Here is a 22,847-nt window from a genome sequence, read left to right as displayed (position 1 = left end):
TTTTATCACCAGGGGGCGGGAAAGAAGGGCGATCATGTGACCACTGTGGCTGCCAAAGTGGTCACATGATCAGAAGCTGGACCCACCAGCTACTGATGTCTTCTTGGGACAAGGAGTTGTTTTCGGGAGCTAGGTCTTCGTGCTTGGAGTGCGCAGGAATCCCGCACATATGTGTTTTTGCAGTGTAAAGGTTGCGTCCATTCCAAAAGGCAGATCAGAAGAGATCGTTTCCATGTAATTAAAATTATATTTTTAGCATAGTAATCGACCTAATGCTAACTCAAGGAAGTTGCACATTTGGGAGGACACAGCCACGAGGCATGGAAGAAGTCCGCTTCTTCCACAGAGGTGAAAACATTGGGGAGGTAGAGTAATCTTTAAAATATATAGGCGCTGGGGACTATAATACATTTAATGGTTCAACTTAAGTTGTAAGAGTTTGTCTTTAGACAATATTACTAAGGTCATAGAAGACTCCTCAATCTCCTCCCAATCTTCTTCAGATATTTGAGGGATCATCTCACATGTATCGAATTCGGGATGGGGATAGTAATTTGGCTCCAAGAAGTTCCGAGTAGTACCTGGAAATCAGCCTGGTCTCATCCAAGGATAGTAAAAGTTTTTCCAAAGGGGGCTGTTGGAGTGCGACCTGAAGAGATATAAATTAGGATTGAATTGCATGCCTCAGTTGAAAATAAAAGATAAAGTGCTTTGCCTGCACTGGGCCATGTGAGGAACTCAGGCAGTAAAGGATGACCCCAAATTGCATTGTTAATAGAGGAGGCCCAATCAGTATGATAGATAAAGGAGTTACCATAGCGGAGGTTCCTAAAGCCTTATTGCATGCTAGTCTCCATATCGAATGTGAATAGGTTACTAAAGTACGAAAATTCTCCCACGACAGGAATACATTTCGGAAGTCCTGTAATGTGTTGTAGTGTATTTGTATTGTAGTTTCGAAAGAAAACTGTACTGATTAAACGAAAATCGTATGATCTGGTATTGTATGAGAAAAATCTTCGTGTTTGTGTCTTCAGAAAATTTTGGGCGACAGCTGTGTACCAATGAACAGATTATCGTACGTTCGCGTTGAAAGTGGAATTTTTTGGTCCGTTTTTCTCGACGTGTGTACGAGGCTTAAGCGATGTTTTTTATTAAGAGAGGTGCCCTGGATATTCCCTGTAGTTTGTCGGTAAACGGAGTTATGCAGAGGTTGCAATGAGGATATAACAGCTGCCTCTGGTGAAGTGCAGGCGATCATGTTACAATTTGCGACTGTGTATTAATATTTTAAAGTGCACATCAAGTCAGGTCTGTTACCCAAAAAGTGTCCTCGGTGCTCTGAATCTGAGGGAAATATAAAATGCACATATCACTCCAGCTTCTTGTATCAAGTGCCTGACCATGCCTCATATTCTTGTGAGGTTGCGCATCATTTTGTGCATATTACAGTTTCTGGGGATTTACAACACCCAAATCATATTATCTTAATCTGTTACAGTTATCATTTTCTCTTACCTTTTTAACAATTCCTGATCTCTTCTGATTACACTGATCCCATAAGTGCTCAACCCTGAGTATTTTCTGGTTCAGAGCTATCAGTGGCCCAGTAAAATGTAGGTTAGGGGCTCTGTGTCCCCTATTTGCATGAACTACAAGCAGAGAAGGTATCAGGTATAACAGTTGTCAGATGCCTCCATAAGGAACACCTATCTCTACTTTTTATAGTCACATATGGGGCATATTAGCTCCCCTGTGACAGTAATAAACTGAATGACAGACTTGTCACTAAACTATGGACTTGGGGTGCAAAAACCTGGAGGTGTCAGCCATATGTAGCCAATATGTAATAGGTACTTATTATACATTTGAAGTTTGCATAAGTTCGAATATTGCAATTTTTTGGTAGCACCAGTGTCAATATATGCTCTTGGTAGACCCCAAATACTTACATGAATAATTTAGGAACCCTGAAAATGTTTGGGGTACCCAATTCACTGGCAGTATACCCAGTGGTGGCTGGTGGTATTTTTTGGGGGGGGGGGGCGGCGGCAATCACCGGTCTCCAGCCCCGCACTTACCCCATCTATGATGCGGGCTTCCTCCGGGCGGCGGCTTCACCCTGAGTCTCCTCCTTCCTCGGCTTCACTGCACCCCTTGCGTCTCCTCCCTCCTCCTTCTCAGTGGCCAATAGGATCACTTTTTCTCTCAGAGAATCGGGTCTCAGGACCCAATTCTTGAGTAGGGAATGGCCGGGAGGAGAATCAGGAAGACGAAAGCGAATATCAATTCGCTATTGTCACACAACTGGGTGGGATTTGCGCCCCAAGCCCACCCCTTTTTGAAGCCAATTAGGTGCCCGGCTTCTAAAAAAAAAACAACCTATTGGAATCCATGCATCCGGTGCCCTGCATGTATATTAGGGGGCAGGTGCATGGATTAGGGGGGCGGCGCCCCTGTGCTCCGTATGGACGTGCCACCGCTGAGCACACCAATGGTCTAAGGTAGTGGTCTCCAAACTGGGGCCCAGGGGTCGGATGTGGCCCTTTGCTTACCCTTATCTGGCCCTTGGGGCACTATTCCACCAACTGACACCAATGATGGGACACTATTCCCCCTACTGACGCCATTAATGTGGCACTATTTCTCCCATTAAAACCAATGATGAAGCATGTATGCAGGGGCATTTTGTATGTCCACTAGCCACAGTCCGGCCCCCCTAAAGCTTGAAAGAAAGTAAATTGGCCCTTTGCTTAGAAAGTTTGGAGACCCCTGGTCTAGGGTATACCAGCAATGGTTTTCATTTTGGAAAGACATTCCATGAGTACAGCTACTTATATGAAAAGTTGTAGAAGTAACATTACCTGGGCTAGGAGGACGATAAATCTGTGGAGATGACTTCCAGCCTGCGGACAGCTGATTAGCCTGCGTCTTACTGGACAACTCTGTGGTTGGTGCCCTCATTGGGGGTGGTGGAGGAGGAGCTTGCCTCCCACCACTGTTTGCTGAGGAAAGAATTAAAGGGTTAAGTCTACCATACAAAATGTTTCTTAGTAAAGCAAAGTTTCTATGCAAATTGTTTTTTTTCCCTGGACAAAGACTAGAAACATACAAAAAAAAAAATATTTGTAAAAAAAAAACACTTAAGAGGTTGATTTACAAAGGGAACTATACTGTGCATTGCAAGTTAAAACACTCTAGATTTGAGGGGAAGATCTGAAATGAGGAGAAGCTCTGCTGATTTCTATCATCCAATCATGTACAAGCAAAAATGCTGTTTTTTATTTTCCTTGCATGTGACTGAGTATTCTTTGCAAAGTGAAGCGTTACCTCATTTACTAAGCTCTGGAGCACAGTATATTTGCCTTTAGCAAATCAACCCCACAGCCTTTGATTGGATCCTTGTGCCTCAAAGGGTCAGACATATGAAACAATATATTTTACAAGTAGGATCTTTGGGGCTAACTGGAGGAAGAAATATGAGAGAAAAGTGGAATAGTTAGGTCTAATTTTTCATTAAGTGACAAAATAAAAGCAGAACTCCAGGCTCAAGAAAAAACAATGTTTGCATTGTTAGAGCTACATTGTTACAGGAAATGATTGTGTTTCTCCCAGCACTGAGAAATCTTCTTACCTATTATAGTTATATTATTTTATAAATGATATAGGGTCTGGGATTAAAAGTATAATTTCAGTCTTTGCAGATGACACCAAGCTATGCAGCGGAATAGCATCCTTACAGGACATCTCCAACTTACAAGCCAACCTCAATGCACTGTTTAATCGGACAACTATGTGGCAAATGAGGTTTAATGTTAATAAATGTAAAGTTATGCACTTGGGGGCTAAGAATATGCATGCATCATACATACTAGGGGGAGTATAACTGGGGGGATCCATAGTGGAGAAGGATCTGGGGGTTTTGGTAGATCATAACCTTTAAGTGGTTGTACACCGTCCTGTACAACCACTTTTATCTACAGGTAAGCCTATATTAAGGCTTACCTGTAGGTGCTGGAAATATCTCCTAAACCTCCACGGTTTAGTAAATATTTACAAAAAAGCCGTGAGCCGTTGGCTACGGCGCATGCGCCAATGACTACTGCGCATGCGCACTTTAGAAAGGGCAGACCATGCCGTTTCTAATAGGGGTCATGCCGTGACTGGCGGCTCCTGGGTACTAACATTTATAGGTAAAGTTGATCCAGGGAAAATCTGATTGCCTCTCGGGGGATCATGAAGGAATTTTGCTGTAGAAAATTGGATCATGCTTTGCTGGGGTTTTTCGCCTTCCTCTGGATAAACCGTGGGTGAGGGTTTGTGTATATGGGGTTGTATGATTTTTTTTTTTTTTAAATTAGTTAAACTAGATGGACTTGTGTCTTTTTTTCAACCTGACTAACTATGTAACTATTAGAGCCAGTAACGGTATAGTTCCCTGGTGCCCAATCTGAGGCCCCTTGGTGCTTATTGTGTGGCCCCTCATGGCCTCTGCAGATAGTATGTGTTTTAGGTGCTTGCTTAAAGCGGCGTACCACCCATTTAAAGGTCAGCGGCTACAAAAGGTGTAGATGCTGACTTTTAATAAACAGACACTTGCCTGTCCCACGGTCCAGCGATGCGGCAGCCTGAAGCCTCGCTCCTCACCCCCTCCTCTCTGCGGCGCCGGCATTGCAAGTGTGGACGCCCGGCTGTGGCTTCACAGCCGGAACGCACTGCGCATTCGCAAGCCGCGCTGCACATTATGAATGTCCAGGCAATCTTCTGCGACACGTCACAGGTTGCATGGAGGGAGGGAGTGAACTTGCTTCCGGCACCGCGGTGCCAAGGCAGGAAGTGGGAGCTGGGTACTTGTGAAAACTAGTTACCCGCTCCCCCCCCAAAAAAATGACATGCCAAATGTGGCATGTCAGGGGGTCACGAGTACTTAAAGTGGAAGTTCCATTTTTGGGTGGAACTCTGCTTTAAGTTAGTGAAGGAAAATACTTTTTTAAATTGGCCTCCAATAAAGCCTTTTTTTTAGGCTGACCATCTCTTTTATATTGTTATGTTTTATAATGGATCTTGCTGAGAGAAATATCAAATGTGGCAAACATTATTTTTAAAGCACAACTCCTTGAAATTATTTTTCTCACAGCACCGCTGCATGGGTTAACTGCTCGTTTTGTCTAGGAGTGCATCCAAAAGCTATACTTACCCGATCCTTCGATCCTCCGGAAAACCGCACTCCCAAAGTCCAACAGTGGACTGTTACTGCCGTCCTCACGTCTCATATATGTGGCCTTCTGTAAACCACTTAGCACGCTCTCAGCACGGTAGCCAGCAGGGATCGGTAGGCTCCCGATGCACACTTGCGATCGGGAGCTTTCTGATCATGTGATCGCTGTGACAGCCAATCCCAGCAGTCACATGACCCGAATGCTCGCCTCCCGGCTTTTAAAACTCTTAAAGGGCCAGAAGGCGGTTGGCATAAAAGGGTTAATTTGAAGAGATTTCCTCTCACTATCTGTTTTGGCTATGGGACAAGAAGTGAAGATAAATCTCCCCAGTGGGATAAAGAGGGCAAAAATAAACCTTACAGGGGTTATAACCCTCCCTTTCTCTATCCAAAGTGAAGAAAAAAAGTTTTGCCTATAGTTCTATTTTAATATTGCATGTAGCCCTTTGGCAAAGTCAGCGACCACACTTAAGGTCCCCAATATCAAGTAAGTTGACCACTTACTTGATATAGCCTGGGCAGGTGACCACTCTCTGATACTGGATTGCACACTACTTTTGCACCAGTCACTGACATGCTTTCTTGATTCTTTGGACTCAAAGTGCCTCAGTGTATCTAAGCGACATAACACGCGGGTATGCAGAAGCTGTACCCTGCTTCCTGTAAACACCATATAATTATGACTAACAGAGCTTTCAACAGATCTGAATAGGTAGAGCTGCAAGGTGTACTGTACACATCCTGACTATCCCTGGAAAATAGAGACAACACTTGGGATGCTTGGAGATGTACTGTAGTTTAGAGACAGACACGTTGGTAGCTATGACTATCCTCCCATGCAGCTATATTTACTAAAAGGAACACAGACATTTGGAGCTTGATGGCTACAAGATTTACTTGCCAGGCAAAAGATATAAAAGATGATAGATTATTAAACTTTATGCTGGTTCTATTATAGGGGAGGAAGGAGCTCAGCTTTCAACAAAGACTGATTGCCAACTGTGTGTTTCTCTAGATTTCCTTGCTTCAGTTTTCCTTCCTCAGTCCATATGTGGCCACCCCTCCTTATCAGCATGACAGCTGCGTGGACCAGAGAATAGAAAATATCTGCTCCCATGATGTAATAAAAGCTTGCCCTTTAAAAAAAAGCAAGGGAAAGAATCACCAAAGTTTTACAAACCATGTATATTACCTGCAGTTTTAAGAGGTCTTCCATGTCCAGGCACAGGAGGGCCAGAAGGTCTACCTAGAGGACCTTTTGGTGGTCGAGCAGGAGCATTATTTTGGTCAGCAATAAAGGTTGGTGGTGGTGGCAATGGCTCAGATAACCTTCGCTTGGCTGAATTTGACATTTGATGAAAAGGAGGAGGTGGAGGAGGTGGAGGCGGTGGGAGATCACTAGGATCGGGTGGCTTAGGAAAAGAATCCTCTTCTATCCTTATGTGTGAGGAAAGTGGACGTGCTGGTGGTAGAGGTGGCGGAATATCTCTGATATCAGGTGGTGAAGGGGATGGGCTTCTCCTGCCAGCATATCCCGTTGGTGGAGCAGGAGGAGGATGATGAGGAGGGGGAGGCGGAGGAGGTGGGAAGGCATGGGAGTTAGATCTGTGAGTTCTTGACTTGTCATGTGTATATGGAGGTAGAGGTGGTGGGGCACTAAACTCAGTTGTGGATTTTGCAGGTTTTTCTTTGAATGGGGAACTAGAATGTGGTGGTGCTTGGGAAATTGGCAACACCAGTTGAGGTTTGTTGACTGAAGGTGGAACTGGAGGTGGCGCTGGAGGAGAATGACCAAGGATTGTTGGTCGTGGTGGTGGAGGTCTAGCTGCTATAGTAGCTGGAACAGAAGCAGGTGGAGGCTTGGGTAAATCATGTCTTGCATTACTTGGAGGTTGATCCTGCTGCTTTTGAACATTTGCTTTTACTCCTGGAAGCTGTGGAGCATTTTTGTTTCCTGTATTTAGAATAGATAGATAGATACAATTCTAATTATTTCCATATAAATTCCAAATCACAAACTACGCTGACAATCTAGAGTGAACTGAATAAACAGAATGTACCATGAAAGTGAGGGTGAGGTTTCAAACGATACAAAAATATACAACAGTACAGGTTTTAAAGCGTAAACAAATAGAGAACAGGAAGTAGACACAACACTATAAATACAAAATCAAGCAATTTAAGTTCTGTTCATGACATCTCTAAATGTCTTCAGTGGTTCATTTTTACAGGGAACATATATTTAATGACAATGGGTGTATTAATAAACTAATTACAAAGCATTCATGAAATGGATTGCACAGTTCATAATACAAACAATATGTAAACAAGATATGGACATTCACAAGCTTTTTAAAGCTTCTGTTAAGCTGGTGTGAAATTAGACTAAGAGCGCCCTAAAAACAATGCATATCCTTCACAATTTATAAATTTATAAATAAATGTGGAGTTGCACTTTAAGTATGCGATTAACGTTTACATACATTTTTAGATGCTATGTCTAGAAAACAGGAATAAGAAAGTATTAAAAAAATGGCCACATTCACCATTTCTTACCTGGCGCATCTCTCTGACCAGGAGGTTTAAGCACTGGGAATCCTCCAGCAAAAAGGCCACCGCTAGGGGGTGCCATTGCACTCCTACCATTTCCTGTACCAGCATTTTTTTTTGCTCCTACACAAAAACACAAGGGATGAGTTTAAAGAGGAACTGCAGTCTACTCACATAATTTGTTAAAAAAAAAAAAAAAACATCTTTGCCATTCTGAAGCTTCCCTCCAACCACTTTGCATATTATTTTATATATACTGTGATCCTGTACTTGCCAAATATGCTGCAGAAATCTCCCTCCACTGAGTCTGGCTGCATCTATTTTAACTGTGGGCAGCTGAAGCTGCTGTCTGTTCACTTCGGGGATTTACACAGACACACAGAGGTACATCTCCAGCTCTGCAGCTCTCATTGGCCCTCTTTCTGGTTTACCCTTCCTGGTAAACTCTCAGGAGAGTGTGAAAGAGAGCTGTGCATGATGTCATAAGCCTAGGCTTTTTACCAGACAAGAAACAAGAAGAGGGCTGTAAAAGGTATTTACTGGCACAAAAAATGTTTTACTATTCAAAGTTAAAACAACAAGGGCAGAAGATTTAATAGATGGAAAGATGAAAAAATGACTAAAGGTCCGCTTTAATGACTATGCTACATTCACCAAGCATATTTTTTTCATATGCAAAACATTTAAAAACTAAATTAAAAACCAGCATCTTCTTTTATAGATTTCAATTTTAAAGAGGAGTTCCAGCCTGGGGGAAAAAAATTGCGTAGATCACCACACAACGATTGCGGCGATTTTACCTAGAAATGAGAGCAGGTACCTGGTTTTGACAGGTATCTGCTCCCCCTCCCTCCCGAAAGGTGCCAAATGTGGCAGTGGATGGGGGGGGGGGGAGGAAGCAAACAAGTGGAGCTTCCCTTTTGGGTGGAGCTCCGCTTTAACATTAAAAACCATACAGCAAGCTCTGTCTTGGTGTCTTTTATTTAGCAAACTCAAGACCAAATCAACATGTTATCAGCAAGTTAAAGTGCACTTAGCATCACTATATATTTTCATGTTAAGTGCATGCATGCTAAGTACTATGTATATTTACAGGTTTACATACCTCCCAACATTTGAACTTGATAAAGGGGGCCAATTTTTAAATGGGTCAGTACAGAACCCCCCTCCAGTACAGAATCTCCCCTCTCCTCAAAGTACAAATGTGGAGCTAAGGAGGAGCGTCCCTTCACAGTAGGGCTTCTTCGCAGTAAGAGCTGTGAAAATGTGGACTAGAGCTGGTTTTAGCTAGCTCAGTAGATTGTTTAAAAAAGGCCTGGATTCTTTTTGGGGTTGAACTGGGTGGACTTGTGTCTTTTCTCAACCAAATTACCTATGTAACTATGAATGGGCAGCAGGGTAATTTACATATGAATGAGCCAGTAAAGCTCATCCATATACAAATCCCACAATTACCCCATTCATACACTGGGTTATTTATATGCAAATCCCGCAGCAATTTGCATATATATGCAGTGGTGGCTGTTTTTTGTTTGGGGAAACAAACAACCCCCCCCCCCAACGGCACCTCAACCTCCTCCCCGCCACCCTCGCTGTCCACCGGCACTTACCCCATCTAGGCGGTGGGCACATCAGACAGAAGCGGGAATCGGGCATCGGTGGGCACATCGAGCAGCTGCGAGGATCGGGGTATCAGCAGTCATCAGGCTCCTGTGTCTTCTCCTCCTCGCTCCTGCCATGCGTCTCCTCCTAGGCATCCAATAGGATCGGCTGTCCTATTAAAGCCTCTGGCTCGAATCAGGTGCTTAAAAAAAAACACCCCCCGCCATAGGATTTCATGCGCCTGGCGTCCTGAAAGAGGCCGGGCGCATGAATAGATAGGGCGGCGGAGGTGGATAGGGGAGGCAGCGCCGTGTGCCCACAATGGATGGGCCGCCCCTATAAATGCCGTGGCCTGTGTGCACAGTGTATAAGGGAAAGCCTTAGTAGGATTTTGCCCCTGTAAACGGTACAGCAGGAGCAGGGTCGAAATGGAAGTCAGTCCAAGAAGACAATCTGGGCCTGTTGGAAGGTATGGGTTTACTCCTTCTGATAATGCCTTAATTTGCTTTTCTTTCCAGAATGATGGCACCATATTTGTTTAGGCAATACCCAGGGTCAATATCAACTTCATGGACTTGGATGTTGACTCGGGGATGGCACAATCCTGTAAATCCTGGTGCCTGTGAATATCTTGGCCGTGTCCAAAGCAAGTCACAAGGTAAAAAACTGCATCAGAAAGTTACAATGTTGCAGTCCAATCACTGCAAGAAAAGAGACTGAGGGAATGTTTTCCACTGCCCGCAGAAGGCCAATGACATAGGCAAAGTCACTTGTCTGGAACTCAAAAACAGCTTTTTAATGATAAGAGGTAGAGTTTTTAAAAGAATACTTTTATTGTATATTGTGAGGCCAGGAGTTTATTAATCCAGACTTGTAAAATTACTGAAAGGTTCATTTTAAAAACTATAGTTACAGACATCTACGTGACATTGTGGTCATGTCTGGTAGTAACAGTTCTTAGGATTTAAAAGCAGCAATTATTTGATGTCATATGGCCAAGTCTACCAAATGTGCCACAGAAACATAACACTATAAAATATTCAAAATAATGTAACAATCTCTCATTAGAGGGGCATCCACACCACTTCCTTACTGCTCTTACGTTGCCCACAAATTTATAGCGTTTCCTTCTTCCATTAAATCTTACATCAGCGCTAGGGGTTACATTTAAGTCTTCATAAAAAAACACAATAAAATTTGATATCGAAGTAGGCCATCTGCCTAGCTGTTCTGTAACATATGTCCTAAAAGTAAACCAGTGTATTGTGGCCAATTAATAAATTGGGAGCATTGATATAAAAGATACCAGTAAACATTAGAGGCTGAAAAAGAAATTAAAAAAAATACACATTTAGTAAAATGGAGCCGCTCTTACCATCAATTATTGGAGCACTTCGATCCTTGACTTCTGCAACTTTTCTTAACCGTGCCCCTTTGTGAATGTCAGACAGTAACGCAGATCTGCCTCCTGCCTCTGGTTTCAGGTTTGGTGCTGCTGAACGACCCTTTTAAATAAAACAAAACACATACATTTAATCTAAAGAAATAGTCCCAGCTTTATAATGGATTGCAGGTAAAATGATAAGGTTGGAGAACATATTTGAAATTTTGGAGTGTAAACAAAAATAAATAAATAAATAAATAAATAAGAAAAATCACTCATATATACAGTACAGTATATATGCTTATTTTTTAACACATGTGCTGTCTATTGTTCTTTGCACAGATAACAATTGGTAAAAAATAAACAACATAACTAGAACACTAATGCTTTATATTACGGGACGTTTTTACAACCTCTCCTGAATGATTTAACTTGACAGATAGTAATCCACGTTTAAAATGTCCGTTTTGCCGCGTTTACATGCCGCGTTTAGCCACGTTTGCGTTTAGAAGCGTTTTTCAAAATAGCCAAAAATGAAAAACGCTTGTAAACGAAACGCGGCTAAATGCGAGTTACCACGTTTAGCCGCGTTTAGTGTCCGAAACGTCGGAAACTTCGGCGTCTGAACTCATTTTTTTGCCTTCAAAGAAAAGTCTCTAAACGCAACTGCCTAAAAACAACATTAAAGGAACCTGTGTACATGTATACATAAGATAACATTGGATGAGTTCAGGGGCAGTTGAAAAAAGCATCCAACTGCCTCCGAACGTCTGTTTACCAGCAGCAGTGTACATGAGGCCTTAGTAATACCAGTAGCCTTAGACTCCTCAGGGGTAAGCTCATAAGCCAAGGACTGGATCATATATAAAATCTGCAGGGGGAGCACACTTGTGGCCTCTGTGATCAGTCAACAAAAACTGGCTGATTTAGGCCATGAAGCAAGAGACACAGCAAAAGAGGAATCTAATGACAGGATCCACTTTAGTGGCTGAAGGCAACATGACTGCAGAATGCAGACATCGTCATCATCAGCAGGTGCGCTGCAAGCATCCCCAAATCCATCAGTAGACGGTGAGCCGGGGCACCCGGTACAGTGAGACTATCCCTCCTATATCTAGAATCAGACATGTTGCTGATCAGGGTGGATACAAATCAATGGTTAAAAAAAAAAAAATAAAAAAAGAAATCATTTTATTTGTAATTAAATCTGTTTTTTTTTTTTAATTTAAATCAGATTTGTTTGATTTTTATCATTTTAATAAAAAGCGTTTGGAGTAAAAATCTATCTAAAGATAGTTTTCTATTTAGGATATATTAATAATTTAGTTTACTCAGCATGAAATTGAGCTTAGTTATGTAGCATGAGGCTGTATATTCTGCAATATTTACATTTTTGGTAAACTCACTCAATGAATTCAAGCTCTGCAAGCTGAGATAACATGCACTACATTGATGCATTCACACAACTTCACAGTATCCATGAGATAAAACAAAGTTCAGGAATATTCCTTTATCCCATTGTTTTCATATCTATGTACACTACAAACTGTATGATTTAATCGGTTCTTTTGTTGTTTTACTAACCTGACAGCTTATTATTCTAAATAGGAAACCTTCATTTTGTTTGCAAATATTAAAGATTCTAACTACCAGCAAGAATAAGGCCTTACATTTAAAGAGCACCTGTCATTTCAGATCCATCATGGCAGTGCCTGTTAGCGGGCATCCACTCACCTGCTGCCGCCACGTCCCTCACCTTGTTGTGTCACTGCCGCATCACCAGCCGTACCATTAAAGTGAATGGGACTGTTGGTGAGTCAACAGCGGTTTGGAGGAGGAGCCGCTGCGGGACAGAGATGACAGTTGCTCTTTAAAAATTATGATTTAAATCGAGTTAATTTAAATCAAGCTTTTTTACTAGTGATTTAAATCGACTTGATTTAAACCAAATCCACCCTGTTGCTGATATAGGCAAGGCAAGGCAATATATAAGCTCAGGATATCAGGCATGGCCTCAGGTACTTATGAAACCCAGACAGCTTCAAGCAAGTCAGGGTTGGGTGGCAAAAAGTGACCAAAGTCACTGTAGGTAGGCAGCAGGAACAGATCAAAGGGAAAAGTTCCATGTGGCTCTTTGCCTTCAGGAGCATCAGTGGGAAAATGCTTCCTCAATGTTTCATGGTGGAAAAAAGTGTGGAGCAGAAATGGGGAATAATGGCATCCAACAACCAATTTAATTGAGGTAGCTCCTAGTGCTTGGCCTGACAGGTCTATTTACTAGGTGAGTCTTCACAGACAGGACAATCACAGAGGCAATGCCAGTGTCTCTGGACCTGTTAAGTACTCTGAGGCTAACCTTTAACAGAAGAGAGTCTGGAAAGTGCTCCATAGAAAACTCAATGCCTGCAAGTCCCTTCCTGGCTATCTCTGCCAAGTCCAGCTCAGTGGAGTCTGGCATGGTACCCTAAATGCCAGATTGATAATGACCACCCCAGATAGCTACAAATGAAGGGACAAGTTCTAGCGGTGATGTAAGAAGAATCTCAATGAAAAAAAATAATCAAAGAATAAAAAATACAACTTCAGTCTTTTAACACAGCAGAACTAAAGAAAAGTCCATCCTCCTAGGATACTTGCAAAAAACTTAGGCATGCTGGACGTAGTAGGGGTTATCCTAAACTGGACTACAGTTTTTTTTGTATGTGTCCAATCCTCTTTTAGATGACAGCATAACCCGAAGCTAAAAGATTTGCTGTGTCCCTCAGTGGATGAGGAAGAAAATTATTTGGTGCAATGACAAGCTTCCTCCACAAGATGGCAGTGTTAATGTTCTACTGCAAGGTACAAAACATATGTCTTATGCAATCTTGATCCTATGGGTTCCTTCAGAATGTACCTGATATACACTGAAGACTTATGTTTTTTTATGCTGAAACAATGAAGCAAAATATTCACATAAACATTTAAAATCCATTTATATTAGGTATATGCTTATGGTTTGTCTTAAATAAATCCCTTTGTATTTACTTTGTAGCCATACTAGCAACATAAGTAACACGTTCCAATATATTTCACCAAATAAAAACCAAGTCTCTTATCTGCCTCCTCCTCCTCCTCCTGCTCTTCTAATGATCCCCCATCCCTCTCTTTTAAAATGTTACTAAACCCAGGACCCTGCATTCACTATATCTGATCTCCCACAGTACACAGAACATGGGAATGTAATTATTTTAGTAAATATAAACTGCTAAATACGTTTTCTCATCAGCAGTATATAGCAGTCTTGTGACTTCTATCAGTGTCCGCTTAAAGCTTGTAGGAGGAGTTTCCACTCTACCCTGACTGTCCTATGAGGCTGGTTGCATGACCCCTGATCCCCTGTCTGGACAGTGCTGATTGGCCCTGTGCTGATCATATGCACCCTTCCAAGAAAAAAAACAAAAACTCTCTATCAATACCCACCAAACTGAGCATGGTCAGAGTGCCCCCAAGGCTCTGTATCAGTGGCGGCTGGTGTTTTTGTTTGGGGGGGGGGGCTTCAAATGACCACCCCCCCAGTCGGCTCCCCCCCCCCCCTCTGTGGACGGTCAGTCATCCAGCCCCGCACTTACCCCATCTAGGTCATGGGCGGGCAGCGCTCCTATGGGCGGTGGCTTCCATCGCGCCTCCTCCTCTGCATCACAGCGGCTTCCATTGCGTGTCTCCTCCCTCCTCATCCTAGGCATCCAATAGGATCGCCTGTCCTTTCAGCCAAACGGGTGATGGTTTACAGGACCCGCTTCATAATTGGCAGGGAGGAGAATGAGTATGACAATAGCGAATATTCATTCGCTATTGTCACACAAGTGGGGTGTGCTCATGGAGCAGTGCTCTGCGCCCTGAGCCCACCCTTTTTTTGAAGCCTATTAGAGCCTCTGGCTCTAATCACATGCTTAAAAAAAAACAAAAAACATTGGAATCCAAGTGGCCGGCGCCCCGCATGTAGATTAGGGGGCAGGACGCATGAATGGGGGGGGCACCCCTGCGCCCCTTATGGGCGGGCAACCACTGCTCTATATTATCAGGAGATGGATTGGGGACAGTGGAAGAAAAAGAGGATCAGAGAAGACAGGATCAGACAGCCTTTTTACACAATGCAGAGGATTAACTCCTTATGTTCCACAGTGAGTACAGCATGCTTTTCTGCATATATAGACTGATTTTACTGTTGTGGGTTTAGTAACTTTTAAGTTGGCCATACACTGTGGTAACTTCACTTTGTCAGTGGTCCTGTCAGCACCCTCCTGCTTGGCATCTTCCCATCAGGCAGAAAATTCTTGGTCAAACAGCATAGTGTAGTAATCCATCAGCTAAGGAGGAGTGCTTCATGGAGCTCAGGTGCTCTTTGCAACACTTTGGGGGTTATTAACGAAAGGCAAATCCACTTTGCACTACAAGTGCAAACTACAAGTGCAAAGTGCCCTTGGAAGTGCAGTCATTGTAAATCTGAGGGGTGGATCTGAAATGAGTGGAAGCTCTGCTGATTTTATCATCCAATCATGTGCAAGCTAAAATGCTGTTTTTTACTTTCCTTGCATGTCCCCCTCGGATCTACAGCGACTGCACTTCCAAGTGCACTTTCAGTGCAATTTCAAGTGCACTTTGCACTTGTAGTTTGTACTAGTAGTGCAACGTGGATTTGCCTTTAGTAAATAACCCCCTGTGTGTTGGTATGAAAGGTGGATGGCATATTGCACCCACTAGCTCTGGCTGGTCAGGTCTTAGTCTGTGGTAGCACAAGATTAAGGATGGATAAATGAATAAAGAATTCAGAAGCCACTCCATTCAGTCAAACAGAATGAAGGCATTTTATAGCACGGTGCATCCACTAACAGTAAGAAAAGGTTCACAGCACATAAAGCAATTGAGTACCCTGGCTATGAGGCTCCTTGTATTTGTCCAACCTATCATGATATTGCAGAATGTAAAAGGATCATCTAAGAGGTAGAGTTAAAAAAAAAAAAAAAAAGGGCATAATGAGGAATTCACGCCTGCATGTGTGTCAGTTTTTGTCCAGAAGGAACCGGCTGTACCAGCACATTCTGCTGAGACAATGTGGGAGCAGGACATGGAATGCCACCGAGAAAGGTAGGAGGACACAGTACTATACACTATGATTACACGGCTCAAGTTCTGATAAGGAAACAGATCTAGAAATAAATAATGCATCACTTCATCCTGACAATAGATACATGCAGTACTAAGGCTACTACTACTACTGTGCCATGCAGGCAATAGAAATATGGCCCTTCAAGTACACATTAAAATGATATTGAAATCAAAAACAAAAATGTAACATTTTGCCGCTTTTCAATCCTTAAAGTGTTTTTAAAGGCTGAAGTTTTTTTTTTACCTTCATGAATTCTCCCCCTGCCCACAGCCCCCCCTCACCTGAGCTCCCTCTCGATCCTGCGATATGCACGGGAGCCTCAGCTGTCCCACATCTCTCTCTCCTCATTGGCTGAGACACAGCAGCGGGAGCCATTGGCTCCCACTGCTGTCCATCACAGCCAGTGAGCCAATAAGGAGAGAGCAGAGGGCAGGGCCAAGCTGTGTCTTATGGACGCTTAGAGCTGGGCTTGGGAGTGAGCACGCACCGGTGCCTCCATAGCTATAGGGGGCACTGGTCAAGGGGGAGAAGCTATGAGTGTCGGCATGAGACCTGAGAAGAAAAGGATCAGTGCTGCTCTGTGCAAAACCACTGCACAGAGCAGGTAAGTATAACATGTTTGTTATTAAAAAAAAAATAATGAACCTTTAATATAACTTTAACCACTTCAGCCCCGGAAGGATTTACCCCCTTAATGACCAGGCCATTTTTTTGCAATACAGCACTGCGTTACTTTAACTGACAATTGCACGGTCATGCAACGTTGTACCCAAACAAAATTGACGTCCTTTTTTTCCCACAAATAGAGCTTTCTTTTGGTGGTATTTGATTACCTCTGCGGGTTTTATTGTTTGCACTGTAAACAAAAAAAGAGCAACAATTTTGAGAAAAAAAACAATATTTTTTACTTTCTGCTATAAAATTATGTAAAAAATCTAATTTCTTCATCAATTTTGGCCAATTTGTATTCTGCTACATATTTTTGGAAAAAATAAATCCCAATTAGCGTATATTGATTGGTTTCCTGCAAAGAGAGAGAGATCTGTGTTCCTGATCAGGAATCATAGACCAATCTCTTGCTCTGTGACAGAACGACGATTTGCTTTGTTTACATAGGCAGACCGCTGTTCTGTCATTCCCCCAAAGGATCGCGGGTGGCGGCGGCCGCCGGACCCGCTGATTGGCTCCCACTGTGTCCAATCACAGTAGGAGCGGGTCTTCAGCAGTACGCGTCCCCAGGAAGCGTGAACAACATACATGGAGGTTGTTTCACGCCGCCCTGCCACAGTATATGCGCGGTGGGCGGTCCGGAAGTAGTTAAATGTGGTGGCTGTATTTAATTTGTTTTTAGGCTTTTTTAGTTTATTGTCACCTGGTGACCTGGCCACTAACAAACTTCCTGTCTAAGGGTGGCTCCAATCTGGATGGAGGAGTGATGTAGCCTCCCCTGGACAGCAGCACTTTGTTTAGGGAGAGAGTAGTGTTAGACCTCATGTACATTGCTGCTGGTAAATTTAGGAGCAGCTGGGCATTTTTTCAGCTGCCCCTGAACTCTCCTCTATGTTATCTTATCAGTACACAGGGTCGTTTATAGTCGTTTCTAGGCAGTTGAGGTTAGAAGCACTTTTTGGAAAGCAAAAAAAAAATGCGTTCAGGACGGATGTTCAGAGGCAAACGCCAAATGCCTGTAACAGCCTGTAAAGGCAGTAAGTCGCATTTAGCCGCTTTTCATTTATAGGCGTTTTTAATGGAGATACATTTTTGACTAGTTAAAAATAAATAAACGCCTCTACTGCCCTGTACACATGGTCGGATTTTCCGACGGAAAATGTGCGATCGGAGCTTGTTGTCGGAAATTTCAACCCTGTGTGGGGTCCATCTGACTTTTTCCATCAGAATTTCTGACACACAAAGTTTGAGAGCAGGATATAAAATTTTCCGACAACAAAATCTGATCGGTTAAATTCCGATCGTGTGTACACAAATCCGACGCACAAAGTGCCACGCATGCTCAGAATAAATTAAAAGACGAAAGCTATTGGCTACTGCCCCGTTTATAGTCCCGACGTACGTGTTTTACGTCACCGCGTTCAGAACGATCAGATTTTCCAACAACTTTGTGCGACCGTGTGTATGCAAGACAAGTTTGAGCCAACATCTGTCAGAAAAAATCCATGGATTTTGTTGTCGGAATGTCCGATCAATGTCCGGTTGTGTGTACAGGACATACAACGCAAATATAGCTAAACGCGGCAAAACGGACATTTTTAAACGTCAGTTACTATCTGTTAAGTTAAATCATTCAGGAAAGGTTCTAAAACCTCCCGTGTACATTAAGCCTTATGCCGCGTACACACGGTCGGACTTTTCAGCTACAAAAGTCCGACAGCCCGTCCGACAGACTTTCAACAGACTTTCGACGGACTTTTGGCGGACTTTCAACAGACTTTCTAATGAACGGACTTGCCTACACGCGATCACACCAAAGTCCAACGGATTCATACGTGATGACGTACACCGGAATAAAATAAGGAAGTTGGTAGCCAGTAGCCAATAGCTGCCCTAGCGTGGGCTTTTGTCCGTCGGACTCGCATACAGACGAGCGGATTTCTGGCTCCGGCGGAGTTACGACGTAAAGATTTGAAGCCTGTTCCAAATCTAAAGTCCGTCAGATTTGCGACTGGAAAAGTCCGCTGAAGGTCCGGTGAAGCCCACACACGATCGGATTGTCCGCCGGATTTGGTCCGTCGGCGTCCGTCGGACAAGTCCGGTCGAAAAGTCCGACCGTGTGTACGCGGCATTAGATGCACCAGCAGAAGTATATGTGAGGGTTTACATCCACTTTAAGCCAACCATAGATGGATCGAATTTCAGCCAGTTCAGCAGGGACTAGCCGAGATTTGATCCATGTATGGACAGGCTGGTTGTACTGAAGTCGATCCATCGATCGACTTCAGTACAACAAGCCTGTCAATTTTTTTGCTTGTGATTACTGCCGGCGGTTATAGTCCTTAGCAGTAATCATTGTGTTCTGCTGGCTGGGAAGGCTCCCCACTGTCCCCTTCCCCACCGGCGGAGCACAATAGCACTGGGAGAGATTCCCCCATCAACAAAGTCAGTTGTCACCCATGGTTTCAGGAAATAAAACTGAATCATCTATGACTTGCCTTAGGTCTCATTCTTGCACATGAGATGACAGGTGTAAATGAACAATGGACGCTGTACAAAGTAATGACAGGAGTCGTCAGTGTCTGCATACATCTATGAAAGCAGCTGTTACATTTGGTTAGGGATGGCTGTCCGAGCCTGGACACATCTTTCTTCATCCAGGGTCATTCATCTCTAACTGCATGTAACTACAGAGTGTGTGGCTACAAGGGAACAGCGATGGCTCCTCTTACTCAGTTTTTACTTTGTTAGCACTGCAATTTATGTTGAAATTTATGTGGGTAAAGGTGTATTGTTCCTATCCAAAAAGAAACAGCTGTACCCTATGGCAAGTCCTTACACCATTTATTGTGATATCTACATAAACAAAATAAAACAACCAAAACATAACAAAGCTGCTGCTAGTTGACGCGTTTCACAAAAACTTTGTGCTTAATCACAACACAGGGAGACCCCACTAACAGCCCCACCCACACCTATCACATGTGTCAGGTGATTCAATTGGTTACTCCCTGATATCCTGACAGCTCCATAAAAGCAACACAAAAACCCACACAAATCAACAAAAAAATGCCACACCAAGGTAAAAAAGAAGGTTAAAAAAAGAACAATAAATTCAATTGAACTGAATATGTAACGACAACATAAACATATGAAAAAACAAAAAAATAAGTGAAAACATGATTAAAAACCCATGTATAGTACTGGTAAGATCTGAAGAATTTTATGGATCCACCCAACATCCCGCTCAATGCAGAAGGGAGGTGTCTCAGCTGGCTATTCATAAAAGTTGCAAAACGCAGGTCTGGAGATGAAATTCCAGAACACCTCCCTCCTGCATAACAACTGGAAGACCACCCATCTTAGGGACTCCTATCTCGTCCATCACATCCTGCATGGCCGACTTATCTTCACTATGGCATGTAATAAAGTGCTTTTCTTCATTTGTCGACTGGTTATTGTCCACACTATAAATGTACTTATACAGTAAAACCGATCCCGAAGGTGCCTTGTAGTCCTACCCACATATCGAATGTGGCATAGGCTATAAGTAACCATGTAAATTACATACCTGGTATTGCAGTTATAGAAGGATCTTACCGGTACTATACATGTGGGTTTTGAATATATGCAAAAAATAAGTGTCAGTGTTATTCACTTTATTTTGTTTTTTTTTTTTTAAATATGTTTATATTGTCTTTATATATTCAGTTCAATTGCATTTATTTTTCTTTTTTTTACCTTCTTTTTCACCTTGGTTTGTAGGCATTTTTTTGTTGATTCATGTGGTGTTTTTTTATTGCTTTTAAAGCTGTCAGGATATCAGGGAGTAACCAATTGGATCACCTGACACTTGTGACAGGTGTGGGTGGGATTATTTAAAGGAGAAGTACAGCCAAAGCTCATTTCCACGGATGGGCACCCATGTGTGGAATCCATTAAGCTTGTTAATTTCACCTGGAGCAGCTTGTTCGTCCATTATTCATGTATTGATCCTTATTGCAAGCAGATGGAGGTTCTATTATTTTTATAGCGCTGTTTATTTTTTGTATTAGTTTGTACAGACTGAGCGTTCACCACAGTTCTCATCCACCCACTGATTTTTTTTCTTGAAATACAGTGTATACAGGTAATAACCCATGTGAAGGTGGCCTTAGATGAACCTGACTAACAAATTAAATCTGAACTCCAATCAACACTTTTTTTTAACACCAATTAACACTTTTTAGACAGTGACAGCAACAGTCTTTTTTTCCTTTTGAGATAAAGATATTACATAAAATAAGAAAACCTGACCACTGTAAACACCCTGGTCAGTGTTAAATAGTTTGAAGTTGGGAAAATAACAAACGTACTGGCAGAATCAACAGGTCAAAATAAAAAAGTCTAAAAAAAGAAAACAAATGCAGCTACCACATCTAAGAATTGATAAGCTGCAATACTGTATATTATATTTTTGTTTTGATATATTTATATATTTTTTTCTTTTATACAAGAATGGGTCTGTATATAGCTCACAACAATAATCATTAGCCAAATGTCTATTAGTACAATACACATGCTAGTGGAGACTTGGCAGATGTACTGTATATAAAAAGAAAGCAGCTGTTACAATACCATTAGTGACCAAAAGGTGGTAAAAACAAGAATAAAACATTTCAGAGCTGTTATATTATACTAGAGGTGGGTAACACATGTTACTTCTCACTGGCGTAAGAAGTGGCCCTCGGTCCCCACATTTGTGGACCTTTAATTCATATGTGTGATGTATGAAGTACTGCAACATCTATTGTTCATATTCTGAATGTTCAAAATACCTTCTTAGGGCTGGTTCACACCACAATTTCTGTGCTCTGGATGTGTTTTTGCCTGCGCGTTTTTATGCATTCGGGTGCCTTTTCAGGACATGTGTTTCTTGTGTATTTTTGACATATTTTGCCACATTTCAGATGCGTTCCATGCAGAAAAAATGCAGCATGTTCTACTTTTGTGGGCTGTATTAGTGTGGACTAGGGTCATTGGAACACATAGAAAACCTTGTGCATGCATTTTGAGACAGATTAAAAACGTAGTGGGCTGCATGCATCTGGTGTGAACCAGCCCTTAAAGTGGGACTTTAGCCAAAAGAAGTAAAGAAGTTCTGCTTTTCCTCTTCCCCCTTTCCCACTTTTAACTATTTATTTTTTTGGGGAGGGGGCAGATACATGGTTTTGACTGGTACCTGCAGAATTCTGGGACATGTCACAGGTCTCAGAAGGCTGTGGGACCATTCAGAAATCTCAGCGTGGCTCATGCATGGGCAGTGGGAATCCAGCTGTGAAGCCTCAAGGAGTCATAGCCGACTTCCCTTAGTAAACATGCCGGTGCCAGGGACTCGCAGACAAAGCGAAGGAGGGTACTGGATTCTTGGACAGGTAAGTATTAGTAAGAACAGTATTTGTAGCTGCTGACTTTTAATTGTTTTTCATGCAGCCTGAAGATCCTCTTTAAAGCAGGCCTTTTGCCATCAAAAAAAAGTATAGCCTCTATTCAAAAGTTAATGAAAAGATAGAACATACATAAGATGAGGTGTATAATCACTTTAGAAAGGTGAGAGGGGAGTATGGCTCATAGAAGCCTCGTACATTTTTTTTTCTTTTTGGGTGTTTATAGTGTTGTGTATATGGCTCATAGAAGCCGCCTAATTATATAATTAAAAAAAAAACATTTTGTGAACTGGGTTGGTGGGTAGAAGTGGGGGGTGGGGGTAAGCACATTTAACACGATGCATTTGGAGGAAGGAGGAGGGTTAGGGAGGAAGGGAATGTTTAATTAAAATTTTCCTTTTTTTTTTTCCTTTTTCTCTGGGGGAGGGGAGAATAGTGGAAACTGATAATGATGTTCTTATTTTTTTGTGATAAATATGAATATGATATAAAGTTTGTTTTAATGGACATGTTAAATACTAATAAAAATCTAATAGTATAAAAGATAGAACATACAGTATGTACTCTTCCTTGTAGGCTTTTTCTAAGAATTTTCTTATTTTTCTTCTCTCCAGCACTCTACTCCCAGTGGCAAGTTTAAGAAAGTGCAGAGGATTCAACCTCCCTTTAGTTCCTGAAGTTTTAAGCCTTCCCCCTTTCATGTGACATCAGTCTAATACCCCTTTCACACTGAGGTGCTTTGCAGGCGCTATAGCATTAAAAATAGCGCCTGCAAAGCGTCCTGAAACAGCGGCTCCATTCACCCCAGTGTAAAGCTTGAGGGCTTTCGCACTGGAGCGGTGCGCTGGC

At 42.4% G+C, this 22,847-nt stretch overlaps 1 protein-coding gene across 4 annotated transcripts in view; it reads right to left on the bottom strand.

Moving 5' to 3' along the window:
- The window catches only part of WIPF3 (WAS/WASL interacting protein family member 3), a 125,647-nt gene that overhangs the window by 17,464 nt on the left and 85,336 nt on the right, over positions 1-22,847 (bottom strand). For all 4 annotated transcript variants that reach the window (XM_073630171.1, XM_073630172.1, XM_073630173.1 and 1 more), the window contains exons 3-6: positions 10,746-10,875; positions 7,775-7,891; positions 6,411-7,172; positions 2,865-3,005 (exon numbers count right to left, since the gene is read on the bottom strand). In XM_073630171.1, the coding sequence (XP_073486272.1) occupies positions 2,865-3,005; positions 6,411-7,172; positions 7,775-7,891; positions 10,746-10,875 (1,150 nt within the window). The remainder of the gene's footprint in view (positions 1-2,864; positions 3,006-6,410; positions 7,173-7,774; positions 7,892-10,745; positions 10,876-22,847) is intronic.

This window comes from Aquarana catesbeiana, linkage group LG05 (genome assembly GCF_042186555.1).
Source record: "Aquarana catesbeiana isolate 2022-GZ linkage group LG05, ASM4218655v1, whole genome shotgun sequence".
Lineage (NCBI taxonomy): Eukaryota > Metazoa > Chordata > Amphibia > Anura > Ranidae > Aquarana > Aquarana catesbeiana.
This window is presented reverse-complemented; position numbering and strand designations above follow the sequence as displayed.